This window comes from Oncorhynchus mykiss, chromosome 12 (assembly GCF_013265735.2).
Source record: "Oncorhynchus mykiss isolate Arlee chromosome 12, USDA_OmykA_1.1, whole genome shotgun sequence".
NCBI classification, from domain to species: domain Eukaryota; kingdom Metazoa; phylum Chordata; class Actinopteri; order Salmoniformes; family Salmonidae; genus Oncorhynchus; species Oncorhynchus mykiss.
The window spans coordinates 79,750,422-79,772,850 of record NC_048576.1 but is presented as its reverse complement, the minus strand read 5'-3'; the positions used below and the strand labels follow the sequence as shown (position 1 = coordinate 79,772,850).

The following is a 22,429-nucleotide window of genomic DNA, read 5'->3' as shown; positions in this document are numbered from 1 at the left end:
GGGCCATCCACATCCCCGGGCCCCCGGGCCCATTTGTATGGGCCGCACGACTTTCCCCATAATGAAATATTCACAGGTCACTGGTTCCCTGAGAAATGATGGCGGTCAGTCAATTGCTTTTCAGCGAGTAATTTTCTCCCCCTTCAGACTGCCCTGCTTGTCATGTTGACAGTCATTAGCGCAGGAGGAAGGCTGGATCGAAGCGCAAGTGTGACACTTGTCAGACAGGAGCAGTGTTTATCTCCTCTACTGCTTTATTTCCCTTCAATCTTTTCTTCTTTTTCTTTCTATCTCTTCTCCTCTTCTCGCCTCTTTTTATCTGTTTTGTTAACGCTTGTGTCAAATTGTTGTTTTTTCCAGTCTGTCCTAGATTCTACCCCATCTATTACCATGTTGTGCTTTGTTCTTATTTTACACTATTTTGTAATGTATTTTTCTTACACCTGAAAGTCAGCAATAATCTGTTATTTGAGACGTTGAATTAAGCCTTAAATCTTCAGTACAGACCAGGCAGAATGTAATCCCTTTTAAGGTAATCAATCACTTTGAAAGAAACCCATCACAAGCCAATCAAAAGAGACACTTCAGATTTGGTGATTAGACCCTCAAAATTCACAGGAAAGTTTAGCCAAGGCTCTTTTTTCTTTATGACTCAGTCTGACCTTTGAAGATATTACCATCTGACGTGATGAATGGTCCAGGGAGGAGACACAGATTTTTCTTATTAAACAGCTGTGGTGGTGGAGGGAGATCGGCTAGCACTCCTTCCCTAATCCCCTTCTTCTTAAAGGGGGAGAGGAGAGGGGGTTAAAAGGACATCAGGAATGACATAGTGTTAGAAATAATATGGGGCCCTCCACGGCGGAGGCACTACAGTGAGCTCGGCTGACCCAGAGGGAAACTCCAATTAGCAGGGAGTAATGGATAGCCCCTGTGGCTGGTGTCTGCAGGCGGGTAGAGCGCTGACCCTCGGCCTCGCCCCGCCGCAGCTACACTCTTTCCCCAGCATCACTCTCTCTCTCTCGCCCTGTGATAGATCTCAGAGCAGGCCTGGCGACACACACACACAAACACCCTCACATACACAACCCCCCCCCCCCCCCTCCCACACACACACACACACACACACACACACACACACACACACACACACACACACACACACACACACACACACACACACAAACATAAACACCCACACATACACAACCCCCCCCCCCCCCACACACACACACACACACACACACACACACACACACACACACACACACACAAACATAAACACCCACACATGCACAAACACCCCCCCCCCCTCCCACACACACACACACACACACACACACACACACACAAACACCCTCACATACACAACCCCCCCCCCCTCCCTCACACACACACACACACACACACACACACAAACACAAACACCCACCCACATACACATCCAGTGCCTTCAGAAAGTATTCATACCCCTTGATGTATTCCACATGTTCTTGTGTTACAGCCTGAATTCAAAATGGATTCAATATGTTTCTTCTTACCCATCTACACACGCCCCTTAATAATGACAAAGTGTTTTTAGACATTTTTGCAAATAAATTGAAAATGAAATACACACCCCTTGGTCAGTACTTTGTCGAAGCACCTTTGGCAGTGATTCTGTGAGTCTGTGAGTCTTTCTGGGTAAGTCTATAAGAGCTTTCCACACCTGGATTGTGCAACATTTTCCCATGATTCTTTTTTCAAAATTCTTCAAGCTCTGTCAAATTGGTTGTTCATCATTGCTAGACAACCACTTTCAGGTCTTGCCATACATTTTCAAGTAGATTTCAGTCAAAACTGTAACTCGGCCACGCAGGAACATTCACAGTCTTCTTTGTGTGCAACTCTAGTGTAGATTTGACCCTGTATTTTAGGTTATAGTCCTGCTGAAAGGTGAATTAATCTCCCAGTGTCTGGTGGAAGCAGACTGAACCAGGTTTTCCTCTAAGATTTGCCTGTGCTTAGCTCCATTCCATTTATTTTGTATCCTGAAAAACTCCCCGGTCCTTAACTATTACAAGCATATCCATAACATGATGCAGCCACCACTATTTTAGAACATATGGAGAGTGGTACTCAGTAATATGTTGTACTGGATTTGCCTCAAACATAACACTTTGTATTCAGGACAAAAAGTGAATTGCTTTGCCACATTTTTTGCAGTATCTCTTTAGTACTTTGTTGCAAACAGGATGCATGTTTTTGATTATTCTGTACAGGCTTCCTTCTTTTGACTCTGTCAGTTAGGTTAGTATTGTAGAGTAACTACAATGTTGTTGATCCATCCTCAGTTTTCTCCTATCACAGCCATTCAACACTGAAACTGTTTTAAAGTTACCATGGTGAAATCCCGATGTTCTTCCTCTCTGGACAGAGAAAGGATGCCTGTATATTTGTAGTGACTGGGTGTATTGATAAACAATCAACATTTTAAAGAATAGCTTCACCATGCTCAAAGGGTTATTCAGTGTCTACTTTTTATTTTACCCATCTAATGGACCAATCAGTGCCCTTCTTTGTGAGGCATTGGAAAAACCTCCCTGGTTTTAGTCTGTGTTTGAAATTCACTACTTGACTGAGGGACCTTAAAGATACTGTAATTGTATGTGTGGGGTACAGATATGAGGTAGTCATCCAACAATCATGTTAACACTATTATTGCACACAGAGTGAATCCATGCTACTTATTATGTGACTTGTTGAGCACATTTTTATTCCTGAACTTATTTAGGCTAGCCATAACAAAGGGGTTGTGTACTTACTGACTAAAGAAATGTCAGCTTTTCATTTTTAATTCATTTGTAACCATTTCGAAAAGCATAATTCCACTTTGACATTATGGGGTGTTGTGTGTTGGCCAGTGACAAAACATCTACATTGAATCAATTTTAAATTCAGGCTGTAACACAACAACATGTGAATAAAGGGATGTGAACACTTTCTGAAGGCACTGTACACACACATACACATAGACACAGTGTGTGTTTGTGTGTGTACTGGTCCACTAAGCTGTTTGCGTGGAACTGGAAGGGTATTAGGCAGTGTTTCCTCCAGGGAAGGCAAGTGAGCCTCATCCATGTGCCTCCTCAGGTCTGTGCCAATCAGCCCTGTGCCAATCAGCCCTGGGCCATGGCATGCTGATAAGAGCAGACGACGCTCTGGATCCCCAATGGAAGAGAGGGGACTGTGCTGTGACGTCCTCCCCCACTCCGTCTGATAAGCCTCTTCTCAAAGCACAGTCGGGAGAAAGCAGTGGGATCTGTGCGAGGATGGCTCTAAGAGAACCAGACTAGTATCTTTACATTAAAGGGAGAACATCAGGAAAAATCTTATCAAAAAGGTGGAGCAATTAAATGTAGGTTGTGATAGATGTTATTCGTGTTGGTGTTGAATCGTCACACCTTGCTGTAATGGAATGGTATCGAGGAGAAGGTGTTAGTACTAAATGGCATATGGTTAACCATGCCAGTGTCAATATGTCTGCAACATCAAATCAAAATCAAATCAAATTGTATTTGCCACATGCTTCGTAAACGACAGGGATAAAGTATCAATGAAATACTTACTTACGGGTCCGTTGACAACAATGCACAGTTAAAGATAAGATACAACGGAATAAAACATTTAAATAGTGAGGCGAGGAATGAATACGCAGTGAATAACAAATTACAATAATGAGTCAAATCAGTATGGCGTTATGCTGGGAGCACCATTACCAGGATGATGGACAGGGGTACGAGGTAATTGAGGTAGCTATGTAAATATACAGTGCCTTCAGAAGCATTCATACCCCTTGACTCATTCCACATTTTGTTGTGTTTAAGCCTGAATTCAAAATGGATACAATGGGGAGTTTTCTCACCCATCTACAGACAATATCCAATAATGACAACATGAAAACGTGTTTTTATACATTTTTGCACATTTATTGAAAATACAGAAATATCTAATTTACATAAGTATTCACACACCTGAGTCAATACATGTTAGAATCACCTTTTGCAATGATTACAGCTATGAGTATTTCTGGTAAAGTCTCTAAGAGCTTTGCACACTTGGATTGTACAACATTTGCCCTTTTTTTCAAGGAATTGGAAAGCCTCCCTGGTCTTTGTGGTTGAATCTGTGTTTGAAATTAATTGCTTGACTGCAGATAATTGTATGTGTGGGGTACAGAGATGAAATATTTAGCCTCGCCATCACAAAGTTTTTTTAAATGTCTAAAAACATAATTCATCTTTGAGATTATGAGGTATTGTGTGTAGATCAGTGACACAAAATCTATATTTGAACCATTTTAAATTCCTGCTGTAACACAGGGTTTCCCTCGGTCCTCGGAACCCCAAGGGGTGCATGTTTGTTTGTTTGCCCTAGCACTACACAGCTGATTCAAGTAGTCAACTAATCATCAAGCTTTGATTATTTGAATCAGCTGTGTAGTGTTAGGGCAAAAACCAAAACCCCTTGAGGTCCCGAGGACTGAGTTTGGGGAAACGCTGCTCTAACACAACAAAATGTGGAACAATTCAAGGGGCGTGAACACTTTCTGAAGGCACTGTATGTAGGGGTAAAGTGACTGGGCAACAGGAAAGATAATAGACAGAAGCAGTGTATGTGGTGAGTGTGAAAGTATGCATGTGTGTGCATTTTTGTGTGTGTGTGTGTGTGTGTGTGTGTGTGTGTGTGTGCAATGAAGTAAAGTATTTAAGTAAAAAAAAATTGGGATATCTGTACTTTACTTTCCTCTTTCTATTTCCGCCAACGTTTCCCTTTACTCCACTACATTCCTAAAGAAGATGATGTACTTTTTACTCCATTCATTTTCCCTGACACTCAAAAGTGCTTGTTCCGTATGGACAGGAAAATGGTCCAATTCACACACTTATCAAGAGAACATCTCCGGTCATCCCTACTGTGTCTGATCTGGCGGACACACTAAACACAAATGTAAAATATGAGTTGGAGTGTTGGAGTGTTGGAGTGTTGGAGAGTTGGAGTGTTGGAGAGTTGGAGTGTTGGAGTGTTGGAGTGTTGGAGTGTGCTCCTGGCTAGCCGTCAATAAAAAAACAAAGAAAACGCTGCTGTCTGGTTTGCTTAATACAAGGAATATTAAATTATTTATACTTTTACTTTTGGTACTTAAGTATATTTTAGCAATTCCATTTACTTTTGATACTCAAGTATATTTAAAACCAAATACTTTTTGACTTTTACTCATGTAGTATTTTACTTTACTTTCACTCAAGTATTGAGTACTTTTTCCACCACTGTATATATGTGTGTTGCGGTGTCAGTGTAAAAATGTGTGAGTGTGAGGGTAGAGTCCAGTGTGTGTACAAGAGAGTTAGTGTGAGGGTAGAGTCCAGTGTGGGTGTACAAGAGAGTTAGTGTGAGGGTAGAGTCCAGTGTGGGTGTACAAGAGAGTTAGTGTGAGGGTAGAGTCCAGTGTGGGTGTACAAGAGAGTTAGTGTGAGGGTAGAGTCCAGTGTGTGTACAAGAGAGTTAGTGTGAGGGTAGAGTCCAGTGTGGGTGTACAAGAGAGTTAGTGTGAGGGTAGAGTCCAGTGTGTGTACAAGAGAGTTAGTGTGAGGGTAGAGTCCAGTGTGGGTGTACAAGAGAGTTAGTGTGAGGGTAGAGTCCAGTGTGGGTGTACAAGAGAGTTAGTGTGAGGGTAGAGTCCAGTGTGTGTACAAGAGAGTTAGTGTGAGGGTAGAGTCCAGTGTGGGTGTACAAGAGAGTTAGTGTGAGGGTAGAGTCCAGTGTGGGTGTACAAGAGAGTTAGTGTGAGGGTAGAGTCCAGTGTGGGTGTACAAGAGAGTTAGTGTGAGGGTAGAGTCCAGTGTGTGTACAAGAGAGTTAGTGTGAGGGTAGAGTCCAGTGTGGGTGTACAAGAGAGTTAGTGTGAGGGTAGAGTCCAGTGTGGGTGTACAAGAGAGTTAGTGTGAGGGTAGAGTCCAGTGTGGGTGTACAAGAGAGTTAGTGCAAAAAAAGGGTAAATGCAGGTAGTCCTGGTAGCCATTTGATTAGCTATTTAGTGGTCTTGTTTAGCAGTCCAATGGCTTGGGGGTAGAAGCTGTTCTGGGTCCCATTGGTTCCAGACTTGGGGCACTGGTACCACTTATCATACAGTAGCAGAGAGAACAGTCTATGGCTTGTGTGGCTGGAGTCTTTGACAATTCTTTGGGACGTCCTCTGACACCGCCTGGTGAGAGGTTCTAGATGGCAGGGAGCTCGGTCCCAGTGATGTAGTGGGCCGTACTCACCACCCTCTGTAGCGCTTTGCTGTCTGGTGCCTTGCAGTTGCCATACCAAGTGGTGATGTAGCCAGTCAACATGCTCTTAATGCATTGGAGGATATGAGGGTCCTTGCCAGATCTTGTCGTGCCCTCTTCACAACTGTGTGGGTGTGTGTGGACATTGTAATTCCTTAGTGATGTGGAGCTCTCGACCCTCTCCACTACAGCCCAAATGATGTGGATGGGGGTGTGCTCGCCCCTCCGTTTCCTGTGAGCCACGATCAGCTCCTTTGTCTTGCTGACGTTGAGAGAGATGTTGTTTTCCTGGCACCACACTGCCAGGTCTCTGATCTCCTCCCTATGTTTTTTTATGTTATTTTTATTGAACCTTTAACTAGGCGTGGCAGATCAAATTCTTATTTACATTGACAGCCTACCCCGGCCAAATCCGGACGATTCTGGGACAATTGTGCGCCACCCTATGGGACTCTCAATCATGGCCGGTTGTGATACAGCCTGGAATCAAACCAGGGTGTCTGTAGTGACGCCTCAAGCACTGAGATGCGGTGCCTTAGACCGCTGCGCCACTCGGGAGCCCAAATGACTGCCTCATCACTTACTGGAATGAGAATGTCCCACAATTCACCTCTTATGGAGAGGCTCTCTCTTCCTCCTGTGGCCGCATTACCCATGATGCCCCACAGCGGATGAGGGAGGGATATGCTGGAGGCGTCGCTGCTCTGCTCTGCTAACCACTCTGCCAGAACACTGCACTAATTGATGAATAGAGATTGCATTCTCTCTCCTGCTCTCCATCAAACTTTTTTTAAGGCACCGGTGGGCACTTCTTTATAAAGTTCAGTTCTAAACGTAGCAAAACAAAAAAAACAGCCTTAATCAGTGAGCAGTGTTGTTTGAAAGAGAGTTTTGATCTGTCTGGTGTAATTTGGAAAAATATACACTTATCGTATCAAGAATCTAAGCCATTTCACTATTTTTACCATAATGGGCTTTTTATCAGATTTGTGCCCTGGTTCTGTTACTGAGAAACTTGGGGCCAGCTGTGTATCACCATTACAGCTTGTGTCAACATGTATACGTTGCATTACATCAATCTTGCACTCAGCAGGAGCGGACAGAGCTATTATGTTAAAAGCCCATTTGCCTGACATATTCTTACTGAAGATGGCCTCTCACAGGGGAGGGGTCTGATCTGGTGAATATTGATAGGTTCATTGATTGATTAATGGTCTCGGGTGATTTATTGATTGATTTCGCTTCCAAATGAGCTGCGAGAGAGAGGTGAGCCCAGAGGAAAACAAACCACATTCTCCTTCAAGCTCTGGCTTTACATAATGACACAACACTGATTTATTTTGGGTACTGCTGCTGTTTTCATTAGGATGTGGTGTGGAGTTGTTTTTGGAGTCCATTTTCAACTGAAATATACAAGAAGTGTTATCGACTGAAATCACGGGAAACAAAATACATGATTAAAGGACGTTTTCCCCTCACCTGACTGAACAAAATGCATCACCTATCTACTGGTTTTAGGAAGACTTGTGGGGCGTTGTTGGGTAGTTAGAAGTGCATGGACTGTGTATGGGGGAGTGGGATGTGTAGATTAATGCAGTGGAAAGCCATCCTTCAAAGTGCTCAGAATAATTAGAGTCAGGCCTCCAACAGAATGGCCATGTCACTGGAGGAAATGGTCTTTTTATTTACTGTGGCGGCTCTTCTCTCGACCTCTTCCTCCCTCTCTCACTTTCACTCCCTCTCTCTCCCGTTCTCCCTCTCTCTGTCTCTCCCTGGAATCCATATAGCATATAGAGTTATAATTCAGGGACGGAGAGATTCAGAGTGTCTTTAAAGGTGCTGTCACTGCGCTGGATGCATTTCTCAGATTTGTATCTCTGTACGATTGTGTGTGTGTGTGGTGTGGGCGCGTGCATTTGTATTCACAATGGGCATTTGTATTCAGGAGCTGATCTGAGTTTGTGTAGGTGTGCATGTACTGGATGTTAATGTTAATGTACTTTATTATCATGTGTGTGAGGGTTAATGTGTGGGTGTGTGTACACGCACAGTGTGGGTGTGATAGTGTGCGTGCAATGCAATTGTGTGCGTGAACGCATACTTGTCTGTGTGTCTGTGTGCGTGTGTGTGTGAAGGCATTTTCCATATTAGAGGTGGTGAAAGGGGGAGAAACGCCATTGATAAATTGATCACAGTGAAATTGTGGAGTATTGAGACATGTTCTAAATCCCACCCCCTTCGGTCGGCCTCCCTCCCACACACACAATGCACCCGCTACGGCTCTGCTCTGCTCTGCTCCAGCATCAATTACTGTGGATTGCGTGGTTGACAGAGTGTAAACCAGGTGCCAGCCCTCAATCCAATTAAAGAGATTTAATTGGGGAAAATAAATGGAGTGTGTCCGGGAAGTGCCAGGTTACCCACACTAAATAGATTTTTTCCTTCTTTTTGAAAAGTAAGGTATTGTTTATGAAAGACTGAATTGAATCTAATAAAAGCTAGGGGCAATTGGGCTATTGCTTTTCTCCACACTGCCTCGACTTCCTCCACAGGTCACTAATGCAAACAATCCAATCTCCACTCTCTGAAAGGTGTACTGGGCTCTCTAAACAGGATTATTATCTAAAATGGCCCATCAGGTGATTCGGCCATACACTGCCAGGTTTCAGATGGTGATTGTAATTCCCCTTTGCCAGCCTTTTAGGGATGGATCACTTTAGGAGTGTTTGTAACTTTTAAACAACACCTTTAAAACAACACCCGACAGATGAGGAAGGCCAACAGGCCCCTTGTCTGTTTTAAATAGCATTATTACTCTGACTACTTCTGTAACCATTACGAATGGGGGTGTTTTTTCTCTGTATAACATGAGAATCCTCTGTGGTTACCAGTGTAGTAGTGGGTGTAGTTGTAGCTTGACACTGTGAGTGTGAAGGAGACTGAAGCACCAGCAGCAGCCACAGCTCCATGCAGGAGTTAGCCCAGATAAAGAGAGGTGTTTAAAGCGGTCAGGTAGCACCACGCCGTGCAGTGGTCTCTGCTCCTCCTCCGTGTCTCTCTCCCCCAATCTGTCCCAGGGGAGGGGGGGGGGGGGGGGGGGGGGGGTGAAATGAGGAGCAGCAGAGAGGCAGAGCCTAATTCTAGTCTTGGTCTTCTGTTCACGGGATAGGGATGAATAATTCAGGATTGTTAGCTGTCTGCTGCTAACCCATCTACAATGAAACAGTCTTACTGCACATCAATGATTGAGCAGACACCCGGTTCCCTCCCCCTTTAGAGGGAATCATATGGAGCTGACTCCTCTTCACTAGCTCCCTCCACTACTTCCCTATAATTGGAAAGAGAAAAAGCAGGAATGCTGTATCAGGGATCTGGCAGAGCGGTATAGGCATTTAAACAGCCATTCAGCAATGTCAACCTGCAGACGTGTGTCTGGGGAGTGCACCCACTAGTTAGCCCCGAAGAGGGGAGAGAATTTGGGACAAAAGACGTGACAGAGTTTTCAGCAGACACATTTCCTGAGTTGGAAAAACTGTCTCTATCTGCGGCCTATTAAAGAGTGAAATACATATGTATCTGGAGTGGAAGAGCTCTCCGATGTGAGCGTCTCCGATGTGTCTGTCTGTAATAGGACCATCCTCGGTTTCCCTGATTTGAACCCCTCTTAAAATCCCTTCCAGCCTCCTCTGCGTCTCCATCTCCGTTCTCTCCTTCCCTCGCTCCTCCCCTCCCCGCTGTATCACACACTACTTCTGCACCACGCTCACCTCTTCCCCTTTTTCAACATCAGACGAGCAAATCAGCAGACAAGCGATGGTACAAGTTTTCCCAAGCTTTCAAGAATTACCACCATTTCATCACATATAATCACAGTTAATAACCCTTCTCATTAAGGAGACGAGGATCACGGGTCATTAATATTGTTAATATCTTCTCTCCTTTTCTCCCATCGCCGAGTGCCAGAGGGGCTGGAAACAAAAGGAGGACTAAAAAAGAGCTTAGGACGACAGTGATTAACCGATTGGGGTAGATGGACTGTGATGAATCAAAGTTATCTCTCAAATCTTAATAACTGGAATTAGCTGCTGATTAGATGAGCTTGGGCTACAGCAGGGAGTAGTAGGCATGTTCACTTCAAAGAATATGGCCCATGTAAATCTGTCCCTCCCCTCCCCGTGCCCTCCTCCGCAGAGCAAAGATAAACCCACCGAGCCAAAGGGAAACCAAAGAGAAGGATTACAAAGGGAGGAAGAATAGAGCTGAGAAAAGGAAGACAAGAGTTAGACAGTGTAAATGGTGCCTTTTACCTGTTTGCTCCCTGGTATTAGGATATTTTTATTTCTGTGTTTGCTCTCCCCCCTCTCTCTCTATCTCTCTCTACAGTAGGAGGGGTCAGTGTCTCAGTGACAGGGTCATGATGAGAGCGACTCTGTCTCATTTGCATATGTTTGCCATTGTCACAGCGGTCAACGAATGTCATGTTAAGATTCCTGCATGTTTAAGCACTGACATTTGTCCCTCATGAGGCAGTCTGGCCTCTTATCATAACCCTCAAAGAGAGACCACATCACAATGGCACACAGCTGGTTCCTAACCAAATGTTGGTGTCACTTCAACAGTGTTGAATTACAGTAGAAAAATACTCATTTGCCAGCTAAATTAGATTTGGTGTAGATCAGTGGATCGGCACGGTACGAGAATTGATTCACACGTGTATGACCAGAATCAAAAGAATGTCCCTGATCAACTGTTCAATCATCAATTTTCATTTCAGATAGGTCTTTATCTCCGTGACCAATAGCAATTTCTAGAAATTGAAGAGTCTTGTCAATTTAGAATATGTGTAATAAAAGTATACCAATATCAATCTGTTCATGTCATTTGATACATGAGAAGGACAATTGAGAGGGGGAAAAGGCTATCGTGTATCGGGCTGAGATTTACTGTAGTACATTTGATCCGGTCAAAAGCAACGCTTGTGGGCTTAGTTGATTTTAAAAACGACACACAGCCCACATGTCTATTTAAATTTCGACAACAAGTCTGGAATAATTAGTCCCTGATGTAAATGTCTGTTACGCAACAAAAAGGCAACAACATTGAAAGAGGCAATTATCTGCTTTTATGGTGTGGGGAAAACATGGCGGGTCTGATCATCTGTAAATGATAGTTGTTTTTAAAGATCCTGTTGGTTTATTAGGAGCTTTTTAATGCGCCGTTCTCCAGCCCCAGACAGATCAGACCCATGCATGGCTGCCACAGCAGGCGGGTGGCTGAGGAGGAGACGGACAGGTTCATTACATGTCACAGGAGTTCAAAGTGATCCTCTGTCTGCTCTGTTTATTAAGTGGCGCTCCAGTCGTCTCTGAGGTATAGTAACACTTGCTAGTCGTAGCACAGCAGACGCTAAGAGCAGTCCCATCTCGATCAGCACAGGCTGAGGCTCAGTGTGTGGTGTTGTGCAGTGTGGCAGCAATGTAATAAAGAAATCAACAAGGGATAGAGGGAAATGAACTCTCCCTTTAATACCCTGTCCAAGGATGAAGCCGCGTTCACATGCTAGTTGAAACTAGGAAACTCTGAAATTTCCGACTTGCTTACTGGTTGCAAGTTCTACACCTGCTACGTTCAATTTCTGAGTTTCCTAGTTCTGTCTAGTGCGTGAACACACCATGAATCACAAATAAATGCACCAAAATAATTAGGAAAAATCATGTTAGAAGGAATGAAACATATGGGGCGGCAGGGTAGCCTGGTGGTTAGAGCGTTGGACTAGTCACCGGAAGGTTGCAAGTTCAAACCCCCGAGCTGACAAGGTACAAATCTGTCGTTCTGCCCCTGAACAGGCAGTTAACCCACTGTTCCTAGGCCGTCATTGAAAATAAGAATTTGGTCGTAACTGACTTGCCTAGTTAAATAAAGGTAAAAATTTGACATGTGTAAACGATTAAGGCTCCTGAAGAAAAAATAAATAGAACAGAGTGCAAAAAATCTCAATTCACTCTGGGGGGCCGAGTGTAGATGCAGTATTTAACTTCATGGATAGATTCTTCCACAAATGAGGTGGAAAAATGAGAGATGAGAGTTGGCAAGAGAGGAAATGTGAAGGAAAATAATAAGGCTGTACCTAGCCTATTTGGAATCCCAAACCGCTGAAGAGTGGTATGGAAGAACACTGGGAGTAGCTAGGGGGATGCAAAAGCTTTTCTCAGGTGCTTCAAATCTGCATTAAATTGGGACACTGCATTTCAACCTCTCCATGCTCTCTCCCCTCTGTCTCTCCCAAAGTTTCACTGTAATTGGAAGACAATGAGGGGAAAAGCCAGCCGGTGCGCCCGGAAATCTGCTTTATCATGAGAAACCCAACTGGAGGATTTGTTTTGTTGTTGTTGTTTACCTCTGCCTCCGAGTTGGGCTTTTCAGACTCACCTTGAATGGTTGGCAGGTGGTTGTAATTAACAGGCTCTCCCTGGCTGGCTGCAGCCTCTGGTGAGATGCTAGCGCTGCTAACGCTAACGCAGTGTTGGAGCACGATCATATGGCATGCCTAATTAAAATGGACCTAGCTAGACTCAAGCTGTATTTGTGTGTGCCTGTTAAGACAAAACTAATGCCAGTTGCTGAATGTTCAAAATCATCCCAGGCCTGCCTCACTGGCCTGCCTGCTTTTTCTGCATGTCTGTTTGTTGGGGTTCAATTAGCTGGGCGTTAGTAGCGGGGGTGAAAACAACAAGGTTGCTTTTATGTGCCTGGCTGGCTGAAAGTCCTCGCTGTGTTTTGTGTGTGTTGCATGCTCTACGTTGGCCACTGTTGAGCTACGTGACACTCTCCATTTGTCCCCACTCTGTTTTCTGCTGCAATGGCCCAACGGGATTTGTCACAAGTTTGCCTTCCTCTCAGTGAGGGAGTCATTAAAGTGAGATGAGTGCTTCTCTTCTCTATGTCTTGGAGCTGTGCTGTCGCTATAAAACACTCCACACTCTTTCCCTTCCTCTCCTTTGGACTCACTGCACTGGATAGGTTCTGTAAACTTGAGCCATTTTAAAGGGTTCCTGTCAACATGCCAGTTCAGTAACTAATGTAGACTACAGTACACACATATATGCTGAATTACCCAGAAATGAACACGATATTCAGCTGGTGTTCTTGTAGCTCAACATCTCATCATCTAATATTGTAACAAGTCTGATGTTGGATCTGGTGACAGATGAACCTGTGTGGTAGAGACCTTTCAAGGTCTTCCAGTCCCTAACAAATGAGTCTTTATTAGTACTATTAGTACTTTATTAGTAGTATTAGTATTAGTCTTTATTAGTACTCCATTTGGGGATGGGTGGTAGGGTTTGCGGGGAATAATAAAGGTATATTCTAAAAAAAAGTGTGTATATGTATGTATATACAGTGCCTTGCGAAAGTATTCGGCCCCCTTGAACTTTGCGACCTTTTGCCACATTTCAGGCTTCAAACATAAAGATATAAAACTGTATTTTTTTGTGAAGAATCAACAACAAGTGGGACACAATCATGAAGTGGAACGACATTTATTGGATATTTCAAACTTTTTTAACAAATCAAAAACTGAAAAATTGGGCGTGCAAAATTATTCAGCCCCTTTACTTTCAGTGCAGCAAACTCTCTCCAGAAGTTCAGTGAGGATCTCTGAATGATCCAATGTTGACCTAAATGACTAATGATGATAAATACAATCCACCTGTGTGTAATCAAGTCTCCGTATAAATGCACCTCCACTGTGATAGTCTCAGAGGTCCGTTAAAAGCGCAGAGAGCATCATGAAGAACAAGGAACACACCAGGCAGGTCCGAGATACTGTTGTGAAGAAGTTTAAAGCCGGATTTGGATACAAAAATATTTCCCAAGCTTTAAACATCCCAAGGAGCACTGTGCAAGCGATAATATTGAAATGGAAGGAGTATCAGACCACTGCAAATCTACCAAGACCTGGCCGTCCCTCTAAACTTTCAGCTCATACAAGGAGAAGACTGATCAGAGATGCAGCCAAGAGGCCCATGATCACTCTGGATGAACTGCAGAGATCTACAGCTGAGGTGGGAGACTCTGTCCATAGGACAACAATCAGTCAGTCGTATATTGCACAAATCTGGCCTTTATGGAAGAGTGGCAAGAAGAAAGCCATTTCTTAAAGATATCCATAAAAAGTGTCGTTTAAAGTTTGCCACAAGCCACCTGGGAGACACACCAAACATGTGGAAGAAGGTGCTCTGGTCAGATGAAACCAAAATTGAACTTTTTGGCAACAATGCAAAACGTTATGTTTGGCGTAAAAGCAACACAGCTGAACACACCATCTCCACTGTCAAACATGGTGGTGGCAGCATCATGGTTTGGGCCTGCTTTTCTTCAGCAGGGACAGGGAAGATGGTTAAAATTGATGGGAAGATGGATGGAGCCAAATACAGGACCATTCTGGAAGAAAACCTGATGGAGTCTGCAAAAGACCTGAGACTGGGACGGAGATTTGTCTTCCAACAAGACAATGATCCAAAACATAAAGCAAAATCTACAATGGAATGGTTCAAAAATAAACATATCCAGGTGTTAGAATGGCCAAGTCAAAGTCCAGACCTGAATCCAATCGAGAATCTGTGGAAAGAACTGAAAACTGCTGTTCACAAATGCTCTCCATCCAACCTCACTGAGCTCGCGCTGTTTTGCAAGGAGGAATGGGAAAAAATGTCAGTCTCTCGATGTGCAAAACTGATAGAGACATACCCCAAGCGACTTACAGCTGTAATCGCAGCAAAAGGTGGCGCTACAAAGTATTAACTTAAGGGGGCTGAATAATTTTGGACACCCAATTTTTCAGTTTTTGATTTGTTAAAAAAGTTTGAAATATCCAATAAATGTCGTTCCACTTCATGATTGTGTCCCACTTGTTGTTGATTCTTCACAAAAAAATACAGTTTTATATCTTTATGTTTGAAGCCTGAAATGTGGCAAAAGGTCGCAAAGTTCAAGGGGGCCGAATACTGTATTACTGCACTGTATATATATTTACCCCAAAAATATATAAGGGACTGGAAATGATGCAGACAATTACATTGATGGAAGCAACAATCTATCTGCAAAATTAAAGCTGATCCACCCCCTAAAAAACAAGACAAAACACATGAGTCTGAGTGGCTGACTCGGTGTGTCTAAGTGAAAGCCATAACGCTGCCCACTCCATCACACGTCCATAGCTGATACCATCAATGGCTACCATTTGAGTGATTTCCCCCTGGATTCAATGCAACCCAATTAGTCACCTACTGTCTTTAGCCTTAGCTTTACCCTCTGACCTCCCATGCACAGTACAGGAACTGACACCACTCTGCTGATATGAGTTCTCCCCAGCTACTGTATATGCTCAGCCCTTCTCTGCCTTGCCTACCTCAGAGAGCAAGTTCCCAGCAGCTTTACTGAAGAGGATGAGAGATTGTTGGCCACTGGCCAAGAACTCTACCCACGGTATCCATGGAGATGAAATGGAGCTTCCGTCATCAAAAGAGCTAACACCAGTTAGCAGTTACAGTAGCATCACTCTCCACCTGTCCATTGCCCTGTGTTTCTCTCTAGACGAGCAGGTCTGGAAGTCCAAGCCATTTGGGCCTGCCCAACCTCCTCGCCCCCCTGCACCTTAGACAGGGCTGCCTAATGCTGACTGTAAAAACAAAAACCCTGCTACCAAAAGTGATTTTGTTAAGTAAGGGTTTCAATCCAATTTTACACTGGGAGAGTGCTTAACATTAAAGAGAGTGTTTTTTGTTGTGCTCTTCTGTAGTAGAGGTTGAGGGGTAAAGGAGAGAGAGACAGAGAGAGAGAGAGAGAGAGAGAGAGAGGTGGGAGTAAGAGATAGCGTGAGCGAGAGAGAGATAGGAGATCGATACAGACTGGGCGTTCTGTCTGGATTCCTGTATTCCCCCTGGTCCTGTCAATGGAGGAGGGGTTTAGCTAACTCCCACCGTCTGGCCTTGTGCGGGGGCGCTGAATTACCACGGTGGGACCTGCTCGTCCATCGTTAACACGCCTGCAGGTGTACGAACGCCGCCTGCCGCCCGGGGCCTCATAACACCACACAAACGACTAGGAGCAGTTTCTCTCCGGCCATAACTTAACATCTCCCCGTCAGAGCCGTGAGAGATGGGAGAGATGGGAACTGCAACCTGCCTCTGGAAGCTTTATGGTTGATATGGTGTGGGGGTTTTCATCAGGCACTGTGGATTATCACCAGCTAAAAGGATGTGCGGTCACAGCGGGATCAACGCTGCTGATTTGCATGGGCCCTTTTTTCTCTTCTAGTTCATTTCCAGTTGAATAACTTGTTTGTCACATACATCAGAGAGAAGGGGAAGATCATACAAGAGCCAGAGTTACTTTGTGTTTCACTAATGAGCCCCGTTCTCTACTCACACCCATAGACCCCCACTCCTTGCTTTTGGTTTGCTGCCCTTTGAAACAGTGCTGTGGTGCTGTATAGTGCAGTACAACACTTTGTTGCTGCATCTCTCTCTACCTCTCTCTCTCTCTCTCTCTCTCTTTCGCTCTCCTTCCCAGCTCCAGGCTGTTACCAAGCGTTGTGTGTCACATGGCTTTGTTTCAGTTCCATGTCCTTGTTTTATGCTCCAAGAACAATAGGCGTGACACAAGTGCTCTGCTCTGTGCCTCGCCATGTCTAACAGAATCCTCTAATGTAGCCTTGATCTCCCATATGGTGTGAAAACTGTTTCTCATACATGCCTTGTTGTCATCTGGACTGATGTTATACCACTTGAACCGGTTCATGGGGAAACTATGTGAAAGGTCTCAGCTGCTGCTGTGCCATCAGAAGCTTCCGTTTTTAGGTAGCTAACCAGCCCCCTTCCTTGAAGTGGGTGCTTAAAAGTTTAAAATTGCCGACATCAAGAGTCGACTTGAATAAGGATGCCCTGCAATGCAAGTGGGTTATATAACACCATGACTAGAGGGAGATGAAAAGTAGAGCACAGGGGGAGAGATTTAAAAAGTTTCAGCACGAAGAGGGAGGGAAGAAAGAGACGGGGGGAGCGAGAGGGGAGGTAAGGAGAGAGAGATTTAGGTAGGCAGGGTAGGTGAGGTCACGGAGGTGTTGAGGGCCCAGGCCTTGAGACTGTGGCCTCTCTTGAAGCTGGTCAATCCTCCTCATCTCTCGCTGAAGGGCCTTTCTTTTTTCATTTAGATAATGGAGGCATTTCCTTAACTGGCTTGGACTGGCTTGGACTGTGGTTTGTTTGGCAACATGTCAGTGTATCATCGTTTCCAAAATATTTACAGCGCTGGGCGCTATGCTGCACGGCTCCCCTCCCTCATTAAAGCACAGGCCTCCTCTCCTCCTCCAGCCCAACTAGCTACGGCTGTCTGTGGAAGCCTGCAACATAGAGCCCAAACAGCAATGCACACAAGTGAGAAAAAAGGAATAAAAAGCATTTATCTCTCCTCTCTCCGTCCCTAGCCAGTTAAGGCTTGGAAGAGACAGAAACTTCTCTATCTGTTTACTGTTATTGTTTTTCCCCTTACCCATAAGCCTCTTTGTCTTCTCTTATCGGAGGAGATATGCGTTCAGCTCTTGTGATCTGTATCTTCAAATTTGATTGGGGATATTTGGTGGGAATGTGTTATTGGATTCTGCCGGTATTGTCTCACCTTTTTTAAAACACAGTTGTTGGGGTTTTAATGTAGAGGTGTGGTATCTGTTCCAGCAGGGCTCAGTGTGGTAGAACAATAAGACATGCTCTCCTCTAGTCCTACCATTGCTTTGCTTAACAATGTGCACCAGCCAGAAAAGTCCATTAATTCAACAGCTCATCATCTTAAGCGCCCACACGAGAGAAAGGGTTTGCAAAGTGCCTGCCACGTCTCTACCAGCCATCTGTCACTTAAGTCACTCAGGAGCACAGAGACAGAACAAGACGAGTAGGACAGAATGAAAAAGGGATATGAGTGAGGGAGGGGGTGAGGACAGGACAGATATATCACGTAAGATGCAGGTAGTAGGTGTTCAAAGCAGAAAAGTGGAACACAGAAAGGAATCGGCTGCTCCTATAACCAACCTGTCATTTGAATCAAAGGCTCTAATCAAAATTGTATCAATTAATTGATCTTTCCTCTTGCGCTTTGCCATGAGTGCAATTGAGTTTCCTCCTCGCTCCTGCCCCACCACCAGAGAGCCGTGCTCTACACACCATAAACTATGTTCATTAATAATGATCAAGGAATCCTCTAATCTGGGGTGAAATATGATATGATAGCTATTTCCCTGAGATACTTAGTTTGCAGGACAACTCTTCATCTCCCCAGCTACTTCCAAAGCACAGGGGAAACCAGCATGCTTTCATGCTGCGTTGTTCTTTAGTACTACTAACAACGTACTCCGCTGTTCTAACAATGTAACTTTAATCACAAGTGATGTGGAACAATGAATGTAACACTGTCTTCTCCTCTTTGTCTTAATAGGGTAACCAAGAGGCCACCAACCCCCCAGAAGCCATGGCCCAGCCGTACACGCCTGCCCAGTACCCGCCTCCCCCACAGAATGGCATCCCGGCCGAGTTTGCGGCACCCCACCCCCTCCCCACGCAGGACTACACCGGGCAGAACAGGGTGCCCGAGCATGCCATGACCCTCTACACCCCCACACAGACGCACAGTGAGCCGCCGGGCACCGACAACAACACGCCCGCCATCACCGCCAACACGACTGTACCGGTCAGTACTGCTCAACAACACAACACACACCTGGCATTATCTTAAATTAGGTTGATGACCGGAGGTGTTTAAGGAACCTCAGCCTTAAGACCATTACCAGTAGGATTGTTAATAAAGGCTTGGAAGCAGGAAGGGATGGAATATTACATATGATAGTCATAAGGTTGTGCCTCGGCTCGTTAGGTTAGGCATCGTTAACGTCACACAACTACCCAGAGTGTACAAGGGTGCGGGAGTAGACTGTGATGTCAGCAAATACATGAAGATGTCAAAGCGTGGAGCTGATTCTGCGTGAGTTGGAGTTGATTGAACTTAACTGGAAACGTTGTGGCGAAATCAAAGTGCATTTTTGAGAAGCCGGGCTCTCTGGAAAACGTGGAAACCTGAAGGGTTTTATTTATTTCCGCCAATGAGATTCAACATGCTGTACACATGAATCATTTAGGCTCTGTGAAAGGGGGACAAGCCCTCCCCCTGATCCATTTGGTTGTGGAGTTAGTGGAAAGGAGAGGAGGGAAAGTTGCACTCTATGCCTGCAGGGGCCTGGGCTAGGCCAGCCAAAAAGCCCTGCCTAATTGGTCAAATTAACTAATTAGCTGTAAATGTATATAAACCTCTGAGAATGTCCCTCAACATATTGCACTGCCTCCTGAGGAGCAGCCGCTAAGCCAGGATTATCCACAGACACTTTCTCTGAGTTAAATATGGGGAATTCAGCAAACAGCTATTTTACCATAGTAGAATATGTCAAATTCATCATACTGACAGCTATTTTACCATAGTACAATATGTCAAATTCACCAAACTGACAGCTATTTTACCATAGTACAATATGTCAAATTCACCATACTGACAGCTATTTTACCATAGTACAATATGTCAAATTCACCAAACTGACAGCTATTTTACCATAGTACAATATGTCAAATGCACCATACTGACAGCTATTTTACCATAGTACAATATGTCAAATTCACCATACTGACAACTATTTTACCATAGTACAATATGTCAAATTCACCATACTGACAGCTATTTTACCATAGTACAATATGTCAAATTCACCAAACTGACAGCTATTTTACCATAGTACAATATGTCAAATTCACCAAACTGACAGCTATTTTACCATAGTACAATATGTCAAATTCACCATACTGACAGCTATTTTACCATAGTACAATATGTCAAATTCACCATACTGACAGCTATTTTACCATAGTACAATATGTCAAATTCACCAAACTGACAGCTATTTTACCATAGTACAATATGTCAAATTCACCATACTGACAGCTATTTTACCATAGTACAATATGTCAAATTCACCATACTGACAACTATTTTACCATAGTACAATATGTCAAATTCACCATACTGACAGCTATTTTACCATAGTACAATATGTCAAATTCACCAAACTGACAGCTATTTTACCATAGTACAATATGTCAAATTCACCATACTGACAGCTATTTTACCATAGTACAATATGTCAAATTCACCAAACTGACAGCTATTTTACCATAGTACAATATGTCAAATTCACCAAACTGACAGCTATTTTACCATAGTACAATATGTCAAATTCACCAAACTGACAGCTATTTTACCATAGTACAATATGTAAAATTCACCATACTGACAGCTATTTTACCATAGTACAATATGTCAAATTCACCAAACTGACAGCTATTTTACCATAGTACAATATGTCAAATTCACCATACTGACAGCTATTTTACCATAGTACAATATGTCAAATTCACCATACTGACAACTATTTTACCATAGTACAATATGTCAAATTCACCATACTGACAGCTATTTTACCATAGTACAATATGTCAAATTCACCAAACTGACAGCTATTTTACCATAGTACAATATGTCAAATTCACCATACTGACAGCTATTTTACCATAGTACAATATGTCAAATTCACCAAACTGACAACTATTTTACCATAGTACAATATGTCAAATTCACCATACTGACAACTATTTTACCATAGTACAATATGTCAAATTCACCAAACTGACAGCTATTTTACCATAGTACAATATGTCAAATTCACCATACTGACAGCTATTTTACCATAGTACAATATGTCAAATTCACCAAACTGACAGCTATTTTACCATAGTACAATATGTCAAATTCACCATACTGACAGCTATTTTACCATAGTACAATATGTCAAATTCACCAAACTGACAGCTATTTTACCATAGTACAATATGTAAAATTCACCATACTGACAGCTATTTTACAATAGTACAATATGTCAAATTCACCAAACTGACAGCTATTTTACCATAGTACAATATGTCAAATTCACCATACTGACAGCTATTTTACCATAGTACAATATGTCAAATTCACCATACTGACAGCTATTTTACCATAGTACAATATGTCAAATTCACCAAACTGACAGCTATTTTACCATAGTACAATATGTCAAATTCACCAAACTGACAGCTATTTTACCATAGTACAATATGTCAAATTCACCATACTGACAGCTATTTTACCATAGTACAATATGTCAAATTCACCATACTGACAGCTATTTTACCATAGTACAATATGTCAAATTCACCATACTGACAGCTATTTTACCATAGTACAATATGTCAAATTCACCATACTGACAACTATTTTACCATAGTACAATATGTCAAATTCACCATACTGACAGCTATTTTACCATAGTACAATATGTCAAATTCACCAAACTGACAGCTATTTTACCATAGTACAATATGTCAAATTCACCATACTGACAGCTATTTTACCATAGTACAATATGTCAAATTCACCATACTGACAACTATTTTACCATAGTACAATATGTCAAATTCACCATACTGACAGCTATTTTACCATAGTACAATATGTCAAATTCACCAAACTGACAGCTATTTTACCATAGTACAATATGTCAAATTCACCATACTGACAGCTATTTTACCATAGTACAATATGTCAAATTCACCAAACTGACAGCTATTTTACCATAGTACAATATGTCAAATTCACCATACTGACAACTATTTTACCATAGTACAATATGTCAAATTCACCAAACTGACAGCTATTTTACCATAGTACAATATGTCAAATTCACCATACTGACAGCTATTTTACCATAGTACAATATGTCAAATTCACCAAACTGACAGCTATTTTACCATAGTACAATATGTCAAATTCACCATACTGACAGCTATTTTACCATAGTACAATATGTCAAATTCACCATACTGACAACTATTTTACCATAGTACAATATGTCAAATTCACCATACTGACAGCTATTTTACCATAGTACAATATGTCAAATTCACCAAACTGACAGCTATTTTACC

At 43.1% G+C, this 22,429-nt stretch overlaps 1 protein-coding gene across 7 annotated transcripts in view; it reads left to right on the top strand.

Annotated features, from left to right (window-relative positions):
* The window catches only part of LOC110538551 (RNA binding protein fox-1 homolog 3), a 412,667-nt gene that overhangs the window by 339,795 nt on the left and 50,443 nt on the right, over positions 1-22,429 (top strand). For all 7 annotated transcript variants that reach the window (XM_036938643.1, XM_036938644.1, XM_036938639.1 and 4 more), the window contains one exon: positions 18,804-19,055. In XM_036938643.1, the coding sequence (XP_036794538.1) occupies positions 18,804-19,055 (252 nt within the window). The remainder of the gene's footprint in view (positions 1-18,803; positions 19,056-22,429) is intronic.